General features: G+C 54.2%; 3 protein-coding genes across 3 annotated transcripts; 2 read left to right on the top strand and 1 right to left on the bottom strand.

Moving 5' to 3' along the window:
• Nucleotides 1–1,010: 1,010 nt before the first annotated feature.
• On the top strand, nucleotides 1,011–4,241 carry p3h4 (prolyl 3-hydroxylase family member 4 (inactive)). Its single transcript, XM_068750183.1, has 7 exons — nucleotides 1,011–1,567; nucleotides 1,962–2,111; nucleotides 2,188–2,359; nucleotides 2,452–2,580; nucleotides 2,683–2,828; nucleotides 3,246–3,329; nucleotides 3,770–4,241. Exons 1-7 carry the CDS (start codon nucleotides 1,109–1,111, stop codon nucleotides 3,917–3,919), a joined length of 1,290 nt encoding a protein of 429 aa, XP_068606284.1. The 5' UTR covers nucleotides 1,011–1,108; the 3' UTR covers nucleotides 3,920–4,241.
• Nucleotides 4,242–5,205: 964 nt separating this feature from the next.
• Nucleotides 5,206–13,941, bottom strand: adam11 (ADAM metallopeptidase domain 11). The gene is made up of 26 exons (XM_068749740.1): nucleotides 13,872–13,941; nucleotides 13,128–13,315; nucleotides 12,578–12,654; nucleotides 12,427–12,493; nucleotides 11,486–11,568; nucleotides 11,328–11,391; nucleotides 11,191–11,248; nucleotides 10,854–11,032; nucleotides 10,563–10,634; nucleotides 10,257–10,423; nucleotides 10,080–10,164; nucleotides 9,897–9,987; nucleotides 9,095–9,146; nucleotides 8,882–8,981; nucleotides 8,715–8,786; nucleotides 8,526–8,618; nucleotides 8,338–8,418; nucleotides 8,201–8,251; nucleotides 8,064–8,127; nucleotides 7,890–7,995; nucleotides 7,678–7,797; nucleotides 7,432–7,600; nucleotides 7,223–7,334; nucleotides 6,372–6,462; nucleotides 5,561–5,631; nucleotides 5,206–5,303 (listed from the first exon to the last, which is right to left on the bottom strand). Exons 1-26 carry the CDS (start codon nucleotides 13,930–13,932, stop codon nucleotides 5,206–5,208), a joined length of 2,472 nt encoding a protein of 823 aa, XP_068605841.1. The 5' UTR covers nucleotides 13,933–13,941.
• A 1,168-nt stretch (nucleotides 13,942–15,109) lies between these two features.
• Nucleotides 15,110–17,060, top strand: 42sp43 (P43 5S RNA-binding protein). The gene is made up of 9 exons (XM_068749739.1): nucleotides 15,110–15,232; nucleotides 15,311–15,411; nucleotides 15,497–15,590; nucleotides 15,679–15,767; nucleotides 15,975–16,048; nucleotides 16,174–16,254; nucleotides 16,353–16,582; nucleotides 16,665–16,718; nucleotides 16,824–17,060. The coding sequence occupies exons 1-9, from the start codon at nucleotides 15,110–15,112 to the stop codon at nucleotides 17,058–17,060; spliced, it is 1,083 nt and encodes a 360-aa protein (XP_068605840.1).

Raw genomic sequence — 17,060 nt, 5'->3', positions numbered from 1 at the left:
ATGTCTTTGGTTACTTTAAACTTCTAAAAAACAACAGAAACAAAAACACCAGAAAATAAAACCAGAAATGTCTCAGGTAACAGAAATGCACACGATTTTAACCCATTTTAATTTGTGCTTTTATTCTTAAAGGGAAGTCCATCTCTGTCTGGTCCGTTTCTCCGTGACGCTTAACGCGTCTTTAGGGTCACGCACTCCACGGAGCAGGAGCAGCAAGGACCCACCCACTTTCTAATGGAATTCTGCAAACGTGTAATGCCTGTCCGCCCGCAAGGCCTGGTCCCTGATTTTATTATTTATAATTATAACATCTGTCAGAGTGATAACATCTGTCAGGCTCCGGATCCGACTAACTGTCCTCCATCTATGGAGTTCCTCCCTCATCGTGGACGTGAAGGTTCCACATGTCAGATTTACCCACGGGTGATGTGAGATCCACACTAAGGAGTTTTGGAAGCTGAAGTCTTGTTTCGGCTTGTCCTGCCGCCTAGAATGCAGATAGAAACCAGAGATGAGAAAATGAGTTCTTCAATGAATGTTTTGAAGACATTATGTGTCAAAAGTTCAAATATGTGAAAATGGAAGCAACATTTACCACGGAGGGGGGGGGGGGGGTGTTGAGACCCCGGAAAACTAAATCCTAAAGACATTGACTGTAGTCAAGTTTGCAAAAGTTAGAACCATTTATTCCGGATGTGCGGACTTTTATTTCTAAATAAACTCAATTTGGCACAGCTGCATTCCACGCACAGAATTCTTTGTTTTTTGGAGAAGTGGAAAATGCATGACGTTTTCTAAAACCTTTATTTAAATATATCCAGCCACAAACATGAATTATATAAGTAACACTTTAAAAAGTAAACTAATTTAAGTGATTTATTTTAGGCAACAGTAGTTTCGATTTTTTTTTTTGGGGGGGGGGGGGAGAACAATGCTTTTATTTTGAAGGATTTGCCCAGAAGCTCCATGCGTACCGCTTCTTCTATTCGACCATCTTTACATCATCACGTTCACGCAGACGCGAAAGTTCCCCGTCTGAAGAAAGAGGAGGAAGTTTCCGCGTAAAAAACCCCAGAACGGCCTCCTACCGGAGCCGGTGACGGTAAGAATGCTCCTGAAAAGCGCGTGTCTGGCGCTTCTCCTCCTCCCGGCCCTGGTGGGGGCGCAGTACGAGACGTACAGCCTGAAAGGCTTCCCCCAACAGGACGTCGTTCCTCTGGACTCGGCGTTCAGCTACGCGCTGGAGCAGTACGCGGCGCAGAACTGGGCCGAGAGCGTAAAGTATCTGGAGCTCAGCCTGCGGCTCCACCGGCTGCTGCGGGAGAGCGAGGTCTTCTGCAGCCGCAGCTGCAGCGGCGTCTCCCGGGACAGCGGCCCCCGGGACAACGGCACCCTGTTCGCCGACAGCAGCCTGCGCGTCGTGCGCCGCATCCTGCTGAGGGCTGCGTGCCTGAAAAAGTGCAAGGCTGATTTCCCGGTGTTCGGTGTCGCGTACCCGCGGAGGGACGTGCTGGAAACGTTCGCGCAAAGGATCCCGTATCGGTACATTCAGTACGCGCAGTACCAGGTGAGCGCAGGACTGTGTGACTCTTAAAGATGTTTATTTGACCTGTTACAGTTCCTGTGCGTAAAAATACGCACGACTAATGGCGCCGGGGCGGATCCAGCATTGCCATTGCTCGCGCGTAACGAATGAAAACGCAGAAGTTTATATACCAGGCTCGGTTCCTCGACGCGAATCGACTCACGTGTTGCGCCTTTCTGCCTCTCCCAGCAGGAGGGAGAGCATTTGCCACGTCTCTCCCACCGGTTCCCCCCCCTCTCAACAATCCCCCTATTCTCCTCCAGACGGTGAGGGGGGGGGCTCTTTTCAATCAGACTGAAACTGAGTTGTGTTTCGGCGCATCTCGCTTTCAGGCTTGCACTGCGGCTCTGATTCTGACCGTCCTTCCTCCCCTCAGCTCAACAACGTGGAGAAGGCGGTGGGGGCCGCGCACACCTTCCTCAAGAAGAACCCGACGGACCCCTCCCTGACCAAGAACCTGAAATACTACAAGACGATGTTTGACGTGGAGGAATATCTCATCGATCACGAGGAGCAGCCTTATGAGGTTCGTGCTTCTTCATCGTCGTCACCATCGTCATCGTCATGCACTCCGGACTCTGACGCGTGTCTCTCTCATCCAGAGCTCCTTCCTGAAGAGCGTGACGCTCTACGACGGCGGAGACTTCAGCAGCAGCGCCCGCAGCATGGAGGAGGCCGCCACGCACTACTTTGCGGTTTACGGCGACTGTCTGGCGGGCTGCGAGGGTTCCTACGAGATCCTGGAGTCCAAGGCCTTCTACCCGACCCTGGCAGGTCGGGGGAGAGCCGCCTCGTCCCAGGGTAGATAGAGGGTCGGCTCGTTTTGCTCACCTTGTCCTCCCCCCCCCCCCCCCGGCTTCCCGTAGATCTCTACACGGAGGCGCTGAAGTGTAAGGTGGACTGCGAGGAGCGCCTCACCCCGAGCGTGGGAGGCTTCTTCGTGGAGAATTTCGTGGCCACGATGTACCACTACCTCCAGTTCTCTTATTATAAACGTAAGAGCGACGGCGGATGATTTTCCAAGACTCACGCCCCGCCCCGCCACGCCACGCCACGCCACGCCACTAACGCGCTTTGTTGCGTCGTTGCGTTCACAGTGAATGACGTCAAGAACGCGGCTCCGTGCGCCGCCAGCTACGTGCTGTTCGACCCCAAAGACCAGGTGATGCAGCGGAACGTGGAGTATTACCGGTTCTACCGGGAGCAGTGGGGGCTCGGGGAAAGAGACTTCCAGCCTCGGCCCGTGAGTGGAAAACAATTCTGGAATATATGTGTAAAAAAAAAAAAAGATGCAAAATAAACAAACATAAGATAAAAGTTGTAGTTCTAATAACAAGGAAAAAATATCTTTAGCATGTTTGCATTTGTGGGTGTCAAATTTAGCTTTTTGGATTTCAGAGGCGGCAGAAAGTTCCCACCGGCTGCGCTTTAACCCGAAACAGGAATGTTTGCAGCGTGAAATGGCCTCGCCGCAAACATTAACACAATCACAGGGTGGCAATTAGCAGCCGTCCCACTCTCGTAAAGGCCTCGCTGACTTTGATCTGCACGCAGCAGCGTGTTGACGCTGGCGTTCCAGCAAGCCTCCAAAGACAGAGGCAGCAAACAGGAGGACAGCAGGAGGAGCTCACGTCTCTTTTCTTGTGCCCCCCCCCCCCAGGAGGCTCTGACGTATTTCACCGTCAGGAACAAGCAGGAGGAGATGCTGGAATTCGCTCTGAACTATCTGCAAATAGATGACGAGGTAAGAAATGACGGCGCCTCGGGTTGCATTCAGTCCCTCCTTGTTTACATGGTTTGTGTCTACAAAGAAATGCAAATGTCTTTGACGAAGTAAATACAAGATGGAGATTTAAAGTCCCCCTCCTGTTTGAGACATGTCCAACATTTGCAACCAGATTTCGATGAAATCGCGTGAATCGAAATTAATTCCCGAACGCTGGGAATTAAAACCGGACATTTCCCAGAGTTCAGTGCGAGCTGCCGTTGAGTTTGTGGAAAGGGGAGGATGAGGAAGACTTTCCTGGGGACGAAGGGGGATAGAGGGGGGTGGAGGAGGGGAGGCTGTGGTATGCGCCACATCCCATCAACACAGGTCAGCTTCAGAGAGGCGGGGAGGGAAGTATCAGAGCGGAGGTGTGGTGGTAAAATGCTTTCTTCTGACTCGGCGTTTCTCGCGTTCAGGGCGAGGTGAGTCCACAGGAAGCGGGAACCTCTGAATCCGAGCATCCCGACGCGGAGTTTGACGGCATGGGAGACTACGAGGAGTCCTTCCTGGCCGACTGGTGGCAGGAACCCAAGACAAAGTGGGACACCGGAGAGATCGAAGTCTGACATCCGTCCCGCGTCCAGAGCGGGACGCCTCCTCGCTTTTGAGGACTCGTCAGAGGACGTTTGTACTCCCACACAGACAGACTTTCCCAAAAAGAAGGACCTAACCCCGGCGGCTGGGACCTCCGACCCCGGAAGAATTCATCCATCGTGTTGGTCGAACCCAGAGATGGACAGATTCTGTCCCGGCTCTCGCCAGCCATTTAAAACTTTGATGCTTTAGTGACTTTTCTAGTTTCTAATTAGAATTTTAATTTAATAAAAGCCGAATGGCTCGGCGGGCGAGGAGAGAGAAATGTGTGTCCCGCAAGAGATGATTAAAAAAAACAGAGGAACGTTTTCGGTTCGTGTTTAATCAGATGAATATTTGAATTAGCAGCCGAGACTGAATGAATGAAACGTGAATTGAATTTCTATGGAACGGTCTGGAACGGTCTGAAGAAGAAGAAACGACTTCTTCCCTTAAACCGAAACCAAGACGCGAGACCAGGGGTGGCTTCTTCTTTTATTTTCCTTCCACTCCAGTTCAACTAAAAGTCCTCATTCTCACCAGTCTAATAGTTTCAAGTGTCTAAAAATATGCGATAAGATGCGTCTTTAAGTGCCCCCCCCTTAATTTGACCATCTCGCCGTGCATCCAGAACCTCACACATTCCCAGACAAGCGGCAGCTAGCTTAGCCGCTGATGGCGGGAGATGCAGCGCCGTTATTTTAATATTCACTAGATCTCGCACGTATTTACAAACAGGTGTGCATCCAGGTGTGCATCTTGTTCTGCAGATACACAACATTAAGAAAAGGAAATAAATTGATGTTACCATGGCTGCAGAGTACAACGGTTTGTAGAAATATGAAAGTCTAGCGATAAAAACCTTCCTATCTACCTGTGGAAGGGTCGTTGAGGTCGACACGGACGCCGATGTAAACGCTTACATTCTTCCTCTTTAAAAACCTCGTACAATCACTCGCACAAATTAAAACTAAGTGTACAAACATCAGGCCTGGAAGTGGTGCACGCACACACACGCACACACACACGGATTTTGTGTGGAATGTACACGAGTCAGTTTGAAAGCACTAAGTTTCGGTCTCTGTCAAAGTTCAAATGATCCCAAAACCTTTATCTTCCCTTTTTGTACCTGAAAACATTTTGGGCGGGGCCGGGCGTTTGTCTTCTGTGCAGGCCGGCAGGCGACACGCCTCTAATTTAGTTGGTCCACCCCTGACTTGTTCTTCATCGAACTGTCCAAGATGTGAAGGAGGGAACGCAAAAAAACTGAAGCGTAGTCTCACAACCGGACAGGAGGAAGATCCCGATGTCCCACAGGGAGAGCCACCTGCTCGCCGTGGGCGTGGCCCAGACTCGGACAGTGGGGTGGGAGGAACTCTGCAGGATGAAGGACGGAAAGGGGGGGGCGGATGGGTGCATGGGGGAGATGATTATCGGAAGAGGACCGGAGAGGTTCTGGGATAGGAGTGGAAGACTTTTGTTTTTGTTCCCCTCTTCTCCGATGTGAAAACGACACAGTGCGAGAAGGAAGACGGGAATAGACAGGACACAGAGACGGAAAGAGAGACGGACGTCCGTCCTATCCTCCACCGGATCTGAAGGAGGAGTGGAGAGAGAGAGAGAGAGAGAGAGGCCGTTAGCGGAGACAACCAGGAAGAAGAAGTCACATGGTCCTATGATGTCATACCTTCCTCTTCGAATGTTCCTGCATCCCGTGAGCGCACGTCAGGAGAAAAGACAAAAAGTCAAAGCACATCAAAGAGAGCCGGAAAAAAGAATGACAAGACGGACTATCAAAGCTGAATTTAAAAGATAACGAAGCGACGACAGCATCGTAAATAAATAGATTAGATTAAGTTCAGTAACAGGAATGGAGATTAGGGCTGAGATGTAACCACAGCGATGACATCACGTGCAGCAGATCTACAGCAGCCACGGCAACGACCCACTCAGTCCCAAAAAAGGTCCCACACCACTGATCCCGTCCAGAGAGGAGAAGCGTCCCGCTAATGCACACATGCACAGACGCTTACCTCTGGCCCTAAAAGGACTGAAGCTTCATTTGGACTCGCGTTCCTACGTGAACCCCAAAAGTGAGCGAGGCGAGGATCAGTCCTTTTAGGTCAGGGCGTAAGGAGAGGACGAAAGCAAGCATGCACAGGTGAACGGCGCGGCCGACGGGCGGAGGCGGGCTAAAAGAGCACCACAGGTAAAACATTAGAACCCAGGAAGGATGAACGTCTCTGCCCCGCCCCGTCTTTAAAAAATAACGAGGGACGAGGGCGAAGGTGCAGGATGAAGCTCAGAGACATGTCGACTCCCCTTTCCTCTCCCCGGAGGTTGCAAATGGTGATCAGACGGGTGAGAGTTGCGAGGGCGGGGTAGGGGGCGGGGTTCCTTTGGGTAGAAGCAGACAGGTACACAAAGGCATGCCAGAACTCTTACTTAAATCCCCATCCTGTCCCCCCTAGGACTATAGCTGCCAGGAGAATAGCACCTGCGATGGACCCTATTATGATATTGGTGCCACTGGGACCTGCGCAGAGGAGGGAGGAGGGGCAGAAACAAAACAACACCACTAAAAAAAAACAGAGGACAGCATCAACACTATGACATCAAGTAGAAAGAGAGAGAGATGGAGGAAGAGGAGGAAACCAGCACATCGGGGGGAGGGGGGAGGATGGGCGGGCGAGCGAGGGGAGGACAGGCAGACAGGAAAGAAAGATGAGAGAGTTTCATTACTTTGATCTCATCCCCCTCTCCTGCCCTAGCTCAGGGTGGGCTCCATTTGCCCCTATGAGGGCAGCTGCTTTATTGCCTTGTCATTTAGCAGACTGCAAGAGAGTAAGGGAGACATTGAAGATGACAGTGCACGCACGCACGCACACACACACACACACACACACACACACACACACACACACACACACACACACACACACACACACACACACACACACACACACACACACACACACACACACACACACACACACACACACACACACACACACACACACACACACACACACACACACACACACACACACACACACACACACACACACACACACACACACACACACACACACACACACACACACACACACACACACACACACACACACACACACACACACACACACACACACACATTGATCATTGCATACGCTTCGGGACACAAAGAAGCTACAGCTGGTGATGAGTAGAGACTATGGGGGACGGGAAGGGGGGGTGAGAGGCAGGCAGAAGGGTGAGACACACGGGCGGGGGGGTGAAGGGGGGTTGCTATGGACCTTTCTTCTCCGGGCCCGTCTGGACCGTCGGTTCTGGGATGGGGTCGAAGACGCTGCAGTCCTTCCCCGTGTAATCCCTGTCGCAGATGCACTTCACCTCGTTGCTGCACGTCTGCGGGGGAGAAGGTGAAGAAGGAAAGAAAAGGTGAAGAAGAGCGGAGCAAAGACGTGCACGAAGACGCACGGAGCTCAAGAAGGTTCTTTTTTACCCCGTGGTCGGAGCAGACGCGTCCCAAGTTGGAGCCCAAGCAGGCGCTGAGGTTGAACGCGGCCACGGGGAGGCAGCGTCGCTCCAAACACATCATGTTGGGACCACAGGGGGTCCCGTCCTCCACGTACCCCAAGTCCGAGCCGTCCTCCAGCAGGGCGTGGCCGCCCCTGAGCGAAGCAGCGAAGCGCGTCAGGAACAAACCCCGACAGGAAAGGGGCGGGGTTTGTCCCCGGGTTGGTCCTACCTGCAGTCCAGGTACTTGTTCTGGTGGTAGAGGGTGAAGCTGGTCACCTCGCCCTGCAGGTCGCCGAACTTCGGCTTGGCGGTCAGGTTGGCACAGAAGAGGAAGCCGCACAAAACGTCCCTGGAGAGGAAACAACGAAAGAAAGTACACGACTGCGTATTCTTGGGCTGCACCCGTTAACCGCAGGATCTAATCGGGACGCTCGGACTCACGGCTTGTTGCACTGCAGCCAGCCTTTGCCCTCCGGACGGGGGCCACAGTTGCCCTTCTCCGTCCCCTCGGCGTTCAGCTTCTCGTAGCAAAACCTGTCGGCCGAACCTGGCAGGAAGAGCGCGGCTTAGACGCCACGCTTAAGACACGCGACTCGTGATGCGTTCAGGGCTTACTGTAACCCCAGAGGCCGCGACACTGTCCGTCACGGGTCCTGCAGCGCCCGCCGTAGCAGCGACCCTAAAGACACGGGGACGACAGATCAGCCCGCGGGGAGGAAACGTCCCGTGCACGCACGCGGAGCCGCGCTTACCTGGCTGCCGTCGCACGCGTAGCCGTCCAGCTTGTGGACGTTGTGGGGACACTAGGAGAGGGAGAAGACGCACGGGTTGCTGCGGGTTCTCTGGTCGAGCGCAAAAAAAGGTTTCGGCTTTTGCCTCTCGGCTCTACCTGGCTGGAGTCTCCGGTGCAGCTCTCCGGGATGTCGCAGTCGTTCACGGCGTCCCGACACGCCGCGCCTCTCAGCTCGTACTGCAGGGCGGCGGCGTGGAAAAAGGCCGAGACGAGTCACGTCAAGCGCAACGACCAGCTCCGGCGCGTCAATGCATCTGAGGTACGTTACAGCGCTATGGACCGACCTTGCAGCCGCTGCAGCAGAGCCCGTCGCTGCACATGGCGTCGTGGGTAAGCGTGCACTTCTTACAGCACGCCCCTCCGCTACGGGCGCACTCCTGCAGGCCGGAGGCATGAACAAGAAGAGAAGCGCACCTTCAGTGAACGCCCCGCCTGCAGACGCCCGGGCGTCCGATGCCCGTCCGGGAACTCACCAGCTGGGATCCGCAGTCGCACTCTTCCCCGGGCTCCACAAAGCCGTTCCCACACTCCGGAGGATCCAACAGCTGAACGGGAGAGAGAGAGAGACGAGCGTAAATGGAACAGAAACGAGGGCGCGGCTCAGACCTACATCCTACCGACGTCGCCAGCTGGCGCTCACCTTGTTGGGCTTGTTGAAGAGGCAGCTCCCGCCCCCCTGGAGCAGGAACTGGATGTACTCGTCCACACTGCAGCGGGAAAACTTTCTGGGCAGGTAGTACCTGCGTGCGTAAAAACACACACAACGGTCGAGACGGAGGCCTCATCCCGGACTTTGTGCAGAGCCCCGGCGTAAATGTAGGTTTTTATGAACGGCCAATAAATGGATCTTTACCCGGTGTCTTCCATGATGCAGCCCAGCCAGTTATCTGGACACCTGCAGTCTCCTGTGAAGACGAAAAACAACAACTGGAGAAGCACTCGGAGAGCACAGACCTCCGCCAAGCCGCTCAGTCCCCCTAGATTGTGATTTACAGCAAAAATAATGGCCCTACATTTATTTTATCTCTATTTTTAAGATTCCTTCACCATGAAAACAAACCTTTAGTAATTGGATTTACATTGATCTCAAGTTATTCACTAAAAGCAGATTTTCAGTAACGGCGGATTCTTCTGGATCTATAGATCCGCAGCTTTAGAAGACACAACAAATCCGTTGACTTGATCCGATGTGGAATCGACTCAGCTATAAGACGACGCTCGTTAGAAATCTCTACCGCTAATATTAACTGCACAGGAGGCCCAAACGCAAAGAAAAATCTCGACAATGTCCACAATCCGGATCCGATCTGGACAAAATTCATTGGTAAGGTCGAGACCCCCGCCCTACATGATTGCGTCAAGTTCCATAAACATTGGCCAATAATCAACCGAGGTATTGAGGAACACATTTTGAAGCTCCATTTACTGCAAATGTTGATTAAAATTTCAAAGTGATCCAGAATCCAGGAATCTCTTCTGGATCATCACCAAAACGTAACCATCTATTCCTGGTAACATTCCCAACATTTCCTGAAAATTACATCAAGATCCGACAGACAGATAAAAGTCGGGAACAACACGACCTCCTTGGCGGCGGTAAAGCCCCCACGACCTTGGATTCCTCCATGTCCCGCCCCCTCCGTCTCGTCCTCTACCTGCAGAACTGCGAGCGTTGTTCCACCTCATGCCGACATTCTGGCCGAGACTCTGGCACAACGTGATGGCCATCGCGCCGACGTTCCCATACTGAAAGCAAGGAAAGGAGGAAGGCGGGGCCTCGTTGCAAACACGAAGCATATCGGCAAACAATCAATAACGCCGTTCCAGACGTTCCTCACCTCGTTGATCCCACCCCCCCTCGCCAGGGAGCACACCCCTCCGGTGTACGCCGTCCCGCTGCGGCTGCTGTGAAACGTTCGCCCTCTGTGACGCAAAAGAAAGACGGCGTCAAGAGGCGGGACTCCAAACGAGCCCCGCCTCCGGACCCCTCGTCTATTTTTTCGCCACGCTCTCACGAGAATAGATGGACGACGTCGCTCTGCTCTCTGATGTTGTCCTTCCTGTACTTCATGAAGTTCTGCAGCGTTATCAATGGGTCTTCCATGACTGGCATCATATTTTTAGAGGTCCAGGTCTCCATGGCAACCAGCACAATCCTCGTGTTCAGTTGTTCCTTGTAGATCTGCGGGACCAAAAAAAAAACACCACCAGGGCACGGCTTTGTTGGCGTGACAACCGGGCTGTGAATGAAGAGCACACACACACACACACACACACATTTTGGACAGTGTGCAGAGTTTATAGGAGCTGGAAGATCTCACCGCATCGGCCATGTTGACCACCGCTTTGGCGAAGTTCCTGGTTTGGCTGCTGGAATGACGCAGCTGTGCAAACTGTGGTGACACACACACACACACACACACACACACACACACACACACAAATGTTATTTCGATGGTATGTTTTGCATTAATAAAATCAATCCTGAATCTTCTCTTCTTCTCTTCGAGCCGCTGATTCACGGAGAAACGGTTTGAAGGCAGAAAACGAGACGCTAAAAACAAACAATGGCTTCATTCGACAGCGGCGCCGACGAGCTAACGGCGGCTCACCATGTCGTTGTCGTTGACCACCATCAGCTCGATGTACTTGGTCTCGCTCTGGACCGAGGGCCTACGGGCGGATCTCTTGGACCGCCTTGGCCCGCCGGACGCCTGCTCGCTCCTTTGATCCGCTCTGTCGCCATCGCCATCGCCTCCTCGGTCCTCCCACTCGCCGTCCCCGGCACAGTCTGGACACACAGGGAAGCAAAGCGGCAGGACGGCGAGACACTTTTTATTTCAGCTTCAGCCAAACGTTCCGGTTAGTCATCGAGAAAGCGCGAAGCATTCCGGATCCTCCTCCGCGGGAGCGCTTCATTTAAGGGAGTTACGGAAGGTCGTTCTGTACCTGGGCCGGGTGGAGACAGTCTGAGCTCAGGCGTCCGGTGGATTCGGTGAGCGCCATCCTGTAGCAGAAACAGGGACATTTGGACATATCCATCAATAAACACTCGCCACCGCTTCGCGTCCGGTGACCGCCCCCACCTGATCGCTCCCGTTGTGAAGGGGTTCTATCCAGTAGGAGTAGAACCCGTCGGAGAACACGCCGCTGAAAGAGACAAATGGGACGGGACAGAAAGGTTAGCGTCCACGCCGCTTCTTAAAACGCGCCGCTATGAATGAAGCGCCGCAGTCAGGCCCACCTCAGGCCGCCGCAGGTGGAGAGCGCCGCCCAGGACTCCGGCAGCCCTCTTAGCGTTCCCTGGTAGTAGCAGTGCTCGCCTCCCTGCGGACACAACGCACCGCGACCTCTGGTGACCTCTGGTGACACACTTATCAAGGCCTCCCGGGCCCACTGCCACGCATCGCCCTCCCCTCCCGGCTCGCTCTCGCCTACTTTCACTGTGACCTACTTACAGCAGGTGGAGGTGATCGCCTGAACAACTCGCTCGCGTTTCCCCACACACGCTTCGATGCGGGAATAGAAAACGCAGCGAGCTAGTGCATAAAGATGGGAGTAAAACAGGAAGTTCATCCAGAGCAACAAACTTAGGGGCGTTGGATTGGAATAGACAGGTCGCCGTGGCGACGTGCTGCCTTGAACGCATCACACCTGCCATGTCCTGCAGCAGCGTCATGTGACCCACATCGAGCTGAGCGACAATCTGGCCTCCTCGTCCTCGCCAAGAACTTAATGACAGGGTTGAGCTAACTGGTCGCTATGGAAACAGGCTTGCGATTGGCCGGGAGGGCTGAAGGGAGTTTGGAATGATTGTGGGTGGGGACATGGAGCACAGGCCTGCTCTGGGGGGGGGGGGTCTTTCATCCTATTCCCTGTTATCTCTATACTGAGGTTTGACACCGCGTGCGTCCGCCAGCTTTTATAACTTGACCGTTCGTGAACGCAGAAAGACTCGACGCTAACAGTCGGCTAGCCGACCTTTGAAGCTTAGAATGCACAATCAGCGTTCCAGAGATAGACGAAAGAGCAGGGTCGAGATCAAGAAGAAAAAAACACCACAGTCCGCTTTAAACAGGAATGAAACGACTCCGGCTTCTAAAACGAGGCCTTCAGGATAACTTTGAATGATTTTGTGCACCCACTAAACTCCCGTCATCCAGACCCCACTCCTCACGGTCTTACCGGGGAGTGGGAGGGTCGACCATCCGGGTTAACGTTCCGCTCGACGTATCCTGACGACAGGAGGTGACTGCAAAGAGAGGAGACGCGCGTCTTAACACACGTGCGTAAAGGAGGAAGGTTCTGGTGACGCTTTCTGACACTGGACACTGACTGGTTCAGCTGCAGGTCCAGGGCGAAGGTGCGTCCGAAGGCGTCCACCCGGAAGCAGCTCCGGGCCAAATGGACGGGCTGAAAGGGAATAAGTGGAGACCAGTGGCAGAGACAGATCGGACATTTGGCAAATTGAAGTGTAAGAAAACAATTGTGGTGAAGTGTGGCGCTCTGCGAAAGCAGCGGAGCGACCCCCCCCTATGAATAATTCAACGGGCATCGATAGTGAAATATTACGACGGATAAAGCCTCTGGCGCTCGACGCCGAGCGGTCGCGACGTGTTTTACGGAGGAGATGGATGGAGAGACGGGGCGGCGAGGCCGAGGCGCCGGCGTCCGAAAAGCAGCTGAACAAGGTTTCTGAAACCCGTGGCCGAAAGGATCCGACTAAGTTCTGAAAGTCACGGCTGAACTTCTCCCATCAGGGTTCCAGTCCAAGCGGAAAAAGACGCCTGAATAGTTGTGAAATGAAAGTCTGTGAATGAATCTCAAGCGGGTGAGTCCCGACTTACCGCGGCGTTCCCGACGCCGTTCCCGATGCCGTTCCCGACGCCGTTCCCGACGCCGTTCTTCACCCTGGTATCCAGGTGGCTGCGAGCCACTTCCTTCTCTGACTCAATCTGCTGCACCAGCCGCTTCGGGTGGGTGACCTCGTGGTCGGCGTCCCCCCCGTCCGGCTCCCCCACCGGGGCGAGCCAGTCCCACGTGCCTCCATCCTGCACAGGACTCCTATCGTCACCTGTGCGGAGCACAAATGGTGGGGGGCACACCTGAGCTGATGGTTCATGGAAATGAAGCATTCGTTGCTCCATCGGGCGCTACATACGGCGCTCAGGATCAGAACTGGACAGCTGCATAGGTAGTCGGCTCCATATGGAGCTGTCCAGTGCTGAAGTTCAACTTGATCTATTGATTTGATCCGATCTGAATCTCAACAGTCATCAGTCAAGCTGTAAAAAAAAAAAAAAAAAAAGCACCTTCCCCATTGACAGGTTTTATCACTTTGCTTTCGTTGGATAAAACGCTGGTTCTGGAGGCTGCGATGGAAATGTGTTGATGCAGCAAATCCACCGCATCAGAGAGAGAGAGAGAGAGAGAGTGAGAGAGAGAGAGAGAGCTCCGAGGCCGGTGGGCTCCACACCGGAGATCCCACGACTATAAATCCCGAGCCAGCCAGCGCCGGAGGTTAGAAATGTGCTGGTGGAAGGAGAAAATCTGTGGATGCAGATGGGAGTAAAAGGGGTTCTCCCGCCCCCCCCCCCCCCCCCCCTCTCCAGAGCGCCTCTCTCTCTTACCTGAGACTGCGAGTCTCTCGCCCACTGCAGCAAACACCATGAAGCACCACACCGGCAGCATGATCGTCACATAGTCCCCCGGATTACAACACCGAGAGCCGCAGAAACGCCACGAGCCTGGCCCACGGAGGGGCGCGGGACGAGCAGAGAAAACACGGCAGGAACCACGTCGAGGCGGAAGCTAAACACCCGAGGATGCGCGTGCGCGTCCCCTCATCTCTCCCCGTTCCGCGACACTATCAATACCGGAATGATGATCGATAAAACATCCTCGCATGCCGACGACGACCAACACGCGGGCTTGGAGATCGATCGCCGAGGAATTAATAAGGAAAGGGAGAGAGAGAGCGCGCGCACGCGCAGCTCCGCGAGGCTCGCGCGGGTGCGTGCGGCCGTGCGTACACGCGAATCTGCGGGTTCGTGCGGAAACGAAAGGATGGGGACGCGACGAGAAGCGCGTTGGGTCTGCGGTGAGGAGGACACGTGGGACCTCCCCCCTCATCCCGAGCAGCCCCCCCCCCCCCCCCGTCCCCGCCGTTGCCATGCAGACAGGAGGAGATGTCGCGGGGGGGGGGGGGTAATGTGCGTCCAAAGATGAAAAAAACAAAATTGACAGAAATGCTTCCTATAGGCTGAGACGGATCGTGAGTTAATCCGCATTATTTATACAGTACATAATCCATCTGGGTGATTTACATATTTGTACATATATATATATTTATATAGCATCAATAGCACCCGAACCCGAACCCAAAGTCAGCTATATCGATCTGATATCAGCTAAACAACTTTAGCTTGTATAAAAGTCATTTCAAGTTCATCCAAAAACTGATGGCTCGACTTATCATTACATTATGACGCATTAACAAGTCATGCTATACTGTATATGAATATATGTGTATATATATATATACATATATTAAGGCAGGAGAGCGTGAATAGTAACAATAATATTCATTCTAAGAGTCCCAGAGAATCCTGACACCGACCGCCGCTCCAATCTCGTTAACATCCGCCTTTACGCACCTGCTGCGTCTGTTTGCGCGCAGCTGAAGTTAACGGGGCAATCATGTAATTAGTTTCAGCTTCCCTCTCGAGTCGCGGTGACGCGGTAAACGCGGCCTGACCCGACGTCTCCAATTATCTCATTAAGACCCCCCAAGAGGCTTTAAGACGGGCCCGACGAGGCGCTCAGTCCTGCAAGTTTTCTTGTTGGAGACTTTACGCACCGAATGGAAATGAACGGAATCTGCGGTCCGACTCCGCCGAAGCGGCTTCTCCACTGCGCCTACGCCAACTGCGGAGCGACGTTCACCAGGCAGCGGCGGCTGAACGAGCACGAGACCGTGCACGCGGGAGAGGTAAGGAAACCGAGCGGAATGAATCGGTACGGGAATAACCGGAGAGTAAAACCGTGTTACCGGAACGTCTCCACGCAGCGCCCGTGGCTGTGCGCGGTGAGCGGCTGCGGTCGCCGCTTCTCCAGGAGACTCCACCTGAGCCGCCACGCGCTCCGGCACGCAGGGGTCAAGAAGCTCGCGTGAGTCCCACGCCACGTGACGTCACGTCACGGCCGCCCCTTAAGTGAAAATCACGCGCGCGTTTCTAACGCCGCCTTCTTACAGATGCAAGTTCGCGGGGTGCGCGCAGAGTTTCGCGGACGGAGGCAAACTGAAGAGACACGCGTGTTACTTCCACGGAGACCAGAACTACTTCAAGGTTCGTTCAGTGCCTGGTTCTGTCCACGCGATGGCGCCAAATCGCCGCATTGCCCCGGCCTCTCCTTTTGAAGTCTCCTTTCGTCCAGTGTGACCATCCGGGTTGCAGCTTGACCTTCAAGAAGCGCCGGATGTTTAAACTCCACTTGCAAGAGCACGACTCGTCACCCCGGTTCAGGTCTGTCCCGGATGTGACGCGTCCGAGTGCACGTCTTTGTCCTCGGGGGTTAATGGCGTGGTGGAGATCAAAGCCAGAAGCGTTGAACTGCTGAATTACAGCCCTGCCGTTCTAATTAACATCTCTGACGACCTTGAGTACGGGCGGTGATTGCTTTTAGATTTATTTTTAATCTTGTTGCCCCCCCCCCGCGGCGCGGCGCTTCAGGTGTTCGAAGGACGGCTGTGACGCCGCGTTCCACTCCCACGGCGCCCGCAAAGCTCACGAGAAGAAGCACGCAGGTCGGTCTCTTCAAATCTTGGCAGGGGTCTGTCCGGCCATTCGCATGGAACCTAATATTTGGCTCCTGAGAGGGGCTTCCCGGTGGGTTCACTGACCCCCCCCCCCCCCGGTTTGGTTCTTGCAGGTTACCGCTGCCCTCACGCTAACTGCCAGGTACTTGAACATACCTGGAGCAAGCTTCAGAAGCACGTGGCCAAACATCCAGGTAACGCGTGTTGGAGGCGCCGGTGCCGAAGTGTCACGATCCGATCCCGCGTGTCCGTTCAGCAGTTTCTTTCTCCTGCCTCCTTAAATGTTCTGAAGCCACGTTCACCTGCCAAACCTGCGAGAAGGTGTTCAAGCGCCGGGATGCTCTGCGGCGGCACAAACGGGTCCACGCTTCCCACAAGCCCGTGCTGGCGTGCCCCCGGGGCGACTGCCGGGCCTACTTCTCCACCACCTTCAACCTGCAGCACCACATCCGCAAGGTGCACCTGGAGCTCCTGAAACACAAATGCTCTTTCCCCGACTGCCCACGCGTGTTCGCGATGCGGGTGAGTTCCTCCAAACCCGGTTTCTGACGCCTTCCGTCGTCTGTTCGTGTTCCGACGATGGCTGAACCCGATTCTTCCGCAGGAGAGCATGACCAGACACCTCCTCTGTCACGACCCGCCTGCCGCCAAACTGAAAGTAAGTACGTAGACAACAGTAGGGATGTGGATTAAATCCGTCCGGAGGGAGGGGGGGGGCTAGTGATTGACGATTTCAAGCTTAAGTGCATGTTCTCACAAACAGAAACGCCAGCGGCCCAAGAAGTCCTGGCAGAAGCGTCTGGACCAGAAGCAGCTGCCTCGCGTGGAGGAAGACCTGCGTCGCCTCTTCGCCCTGCGCATGAGGATTGCCCGGCGGGCCAAAGTGGAGGTCGACCTCTCGCCGCTCTTCAACGAGCGCAAGATCCGCCATTACGTGGATCCGGAGGTCAACCTGCGCAGCCTGTTCGGTATCAAGGGGCCGCCTCCGTTGGAGGTTTGA

Source organism: Brachionichthys hirsutus, chromosome 16, assembly GCF_040956055.1.
Source record: "Brachionichthys hirsutus isolate HB-005 chromosome 16, CSIRO-AGI_Bhir_v1, whole genome shotgun sequence".
In the NCBI taxonomy this organism is placed as follows: Eukaryota; Metazoa; Chordata; class Actinopteri; order Lophiiformes; family Brachionichthyidae; genus Brachionichthys; species Brachionichthys hirsutus.
Note: the sequence above shows the minus strand (reverse complement) of the source record. Positions and strands in the feature narration are given on the sequence as shown.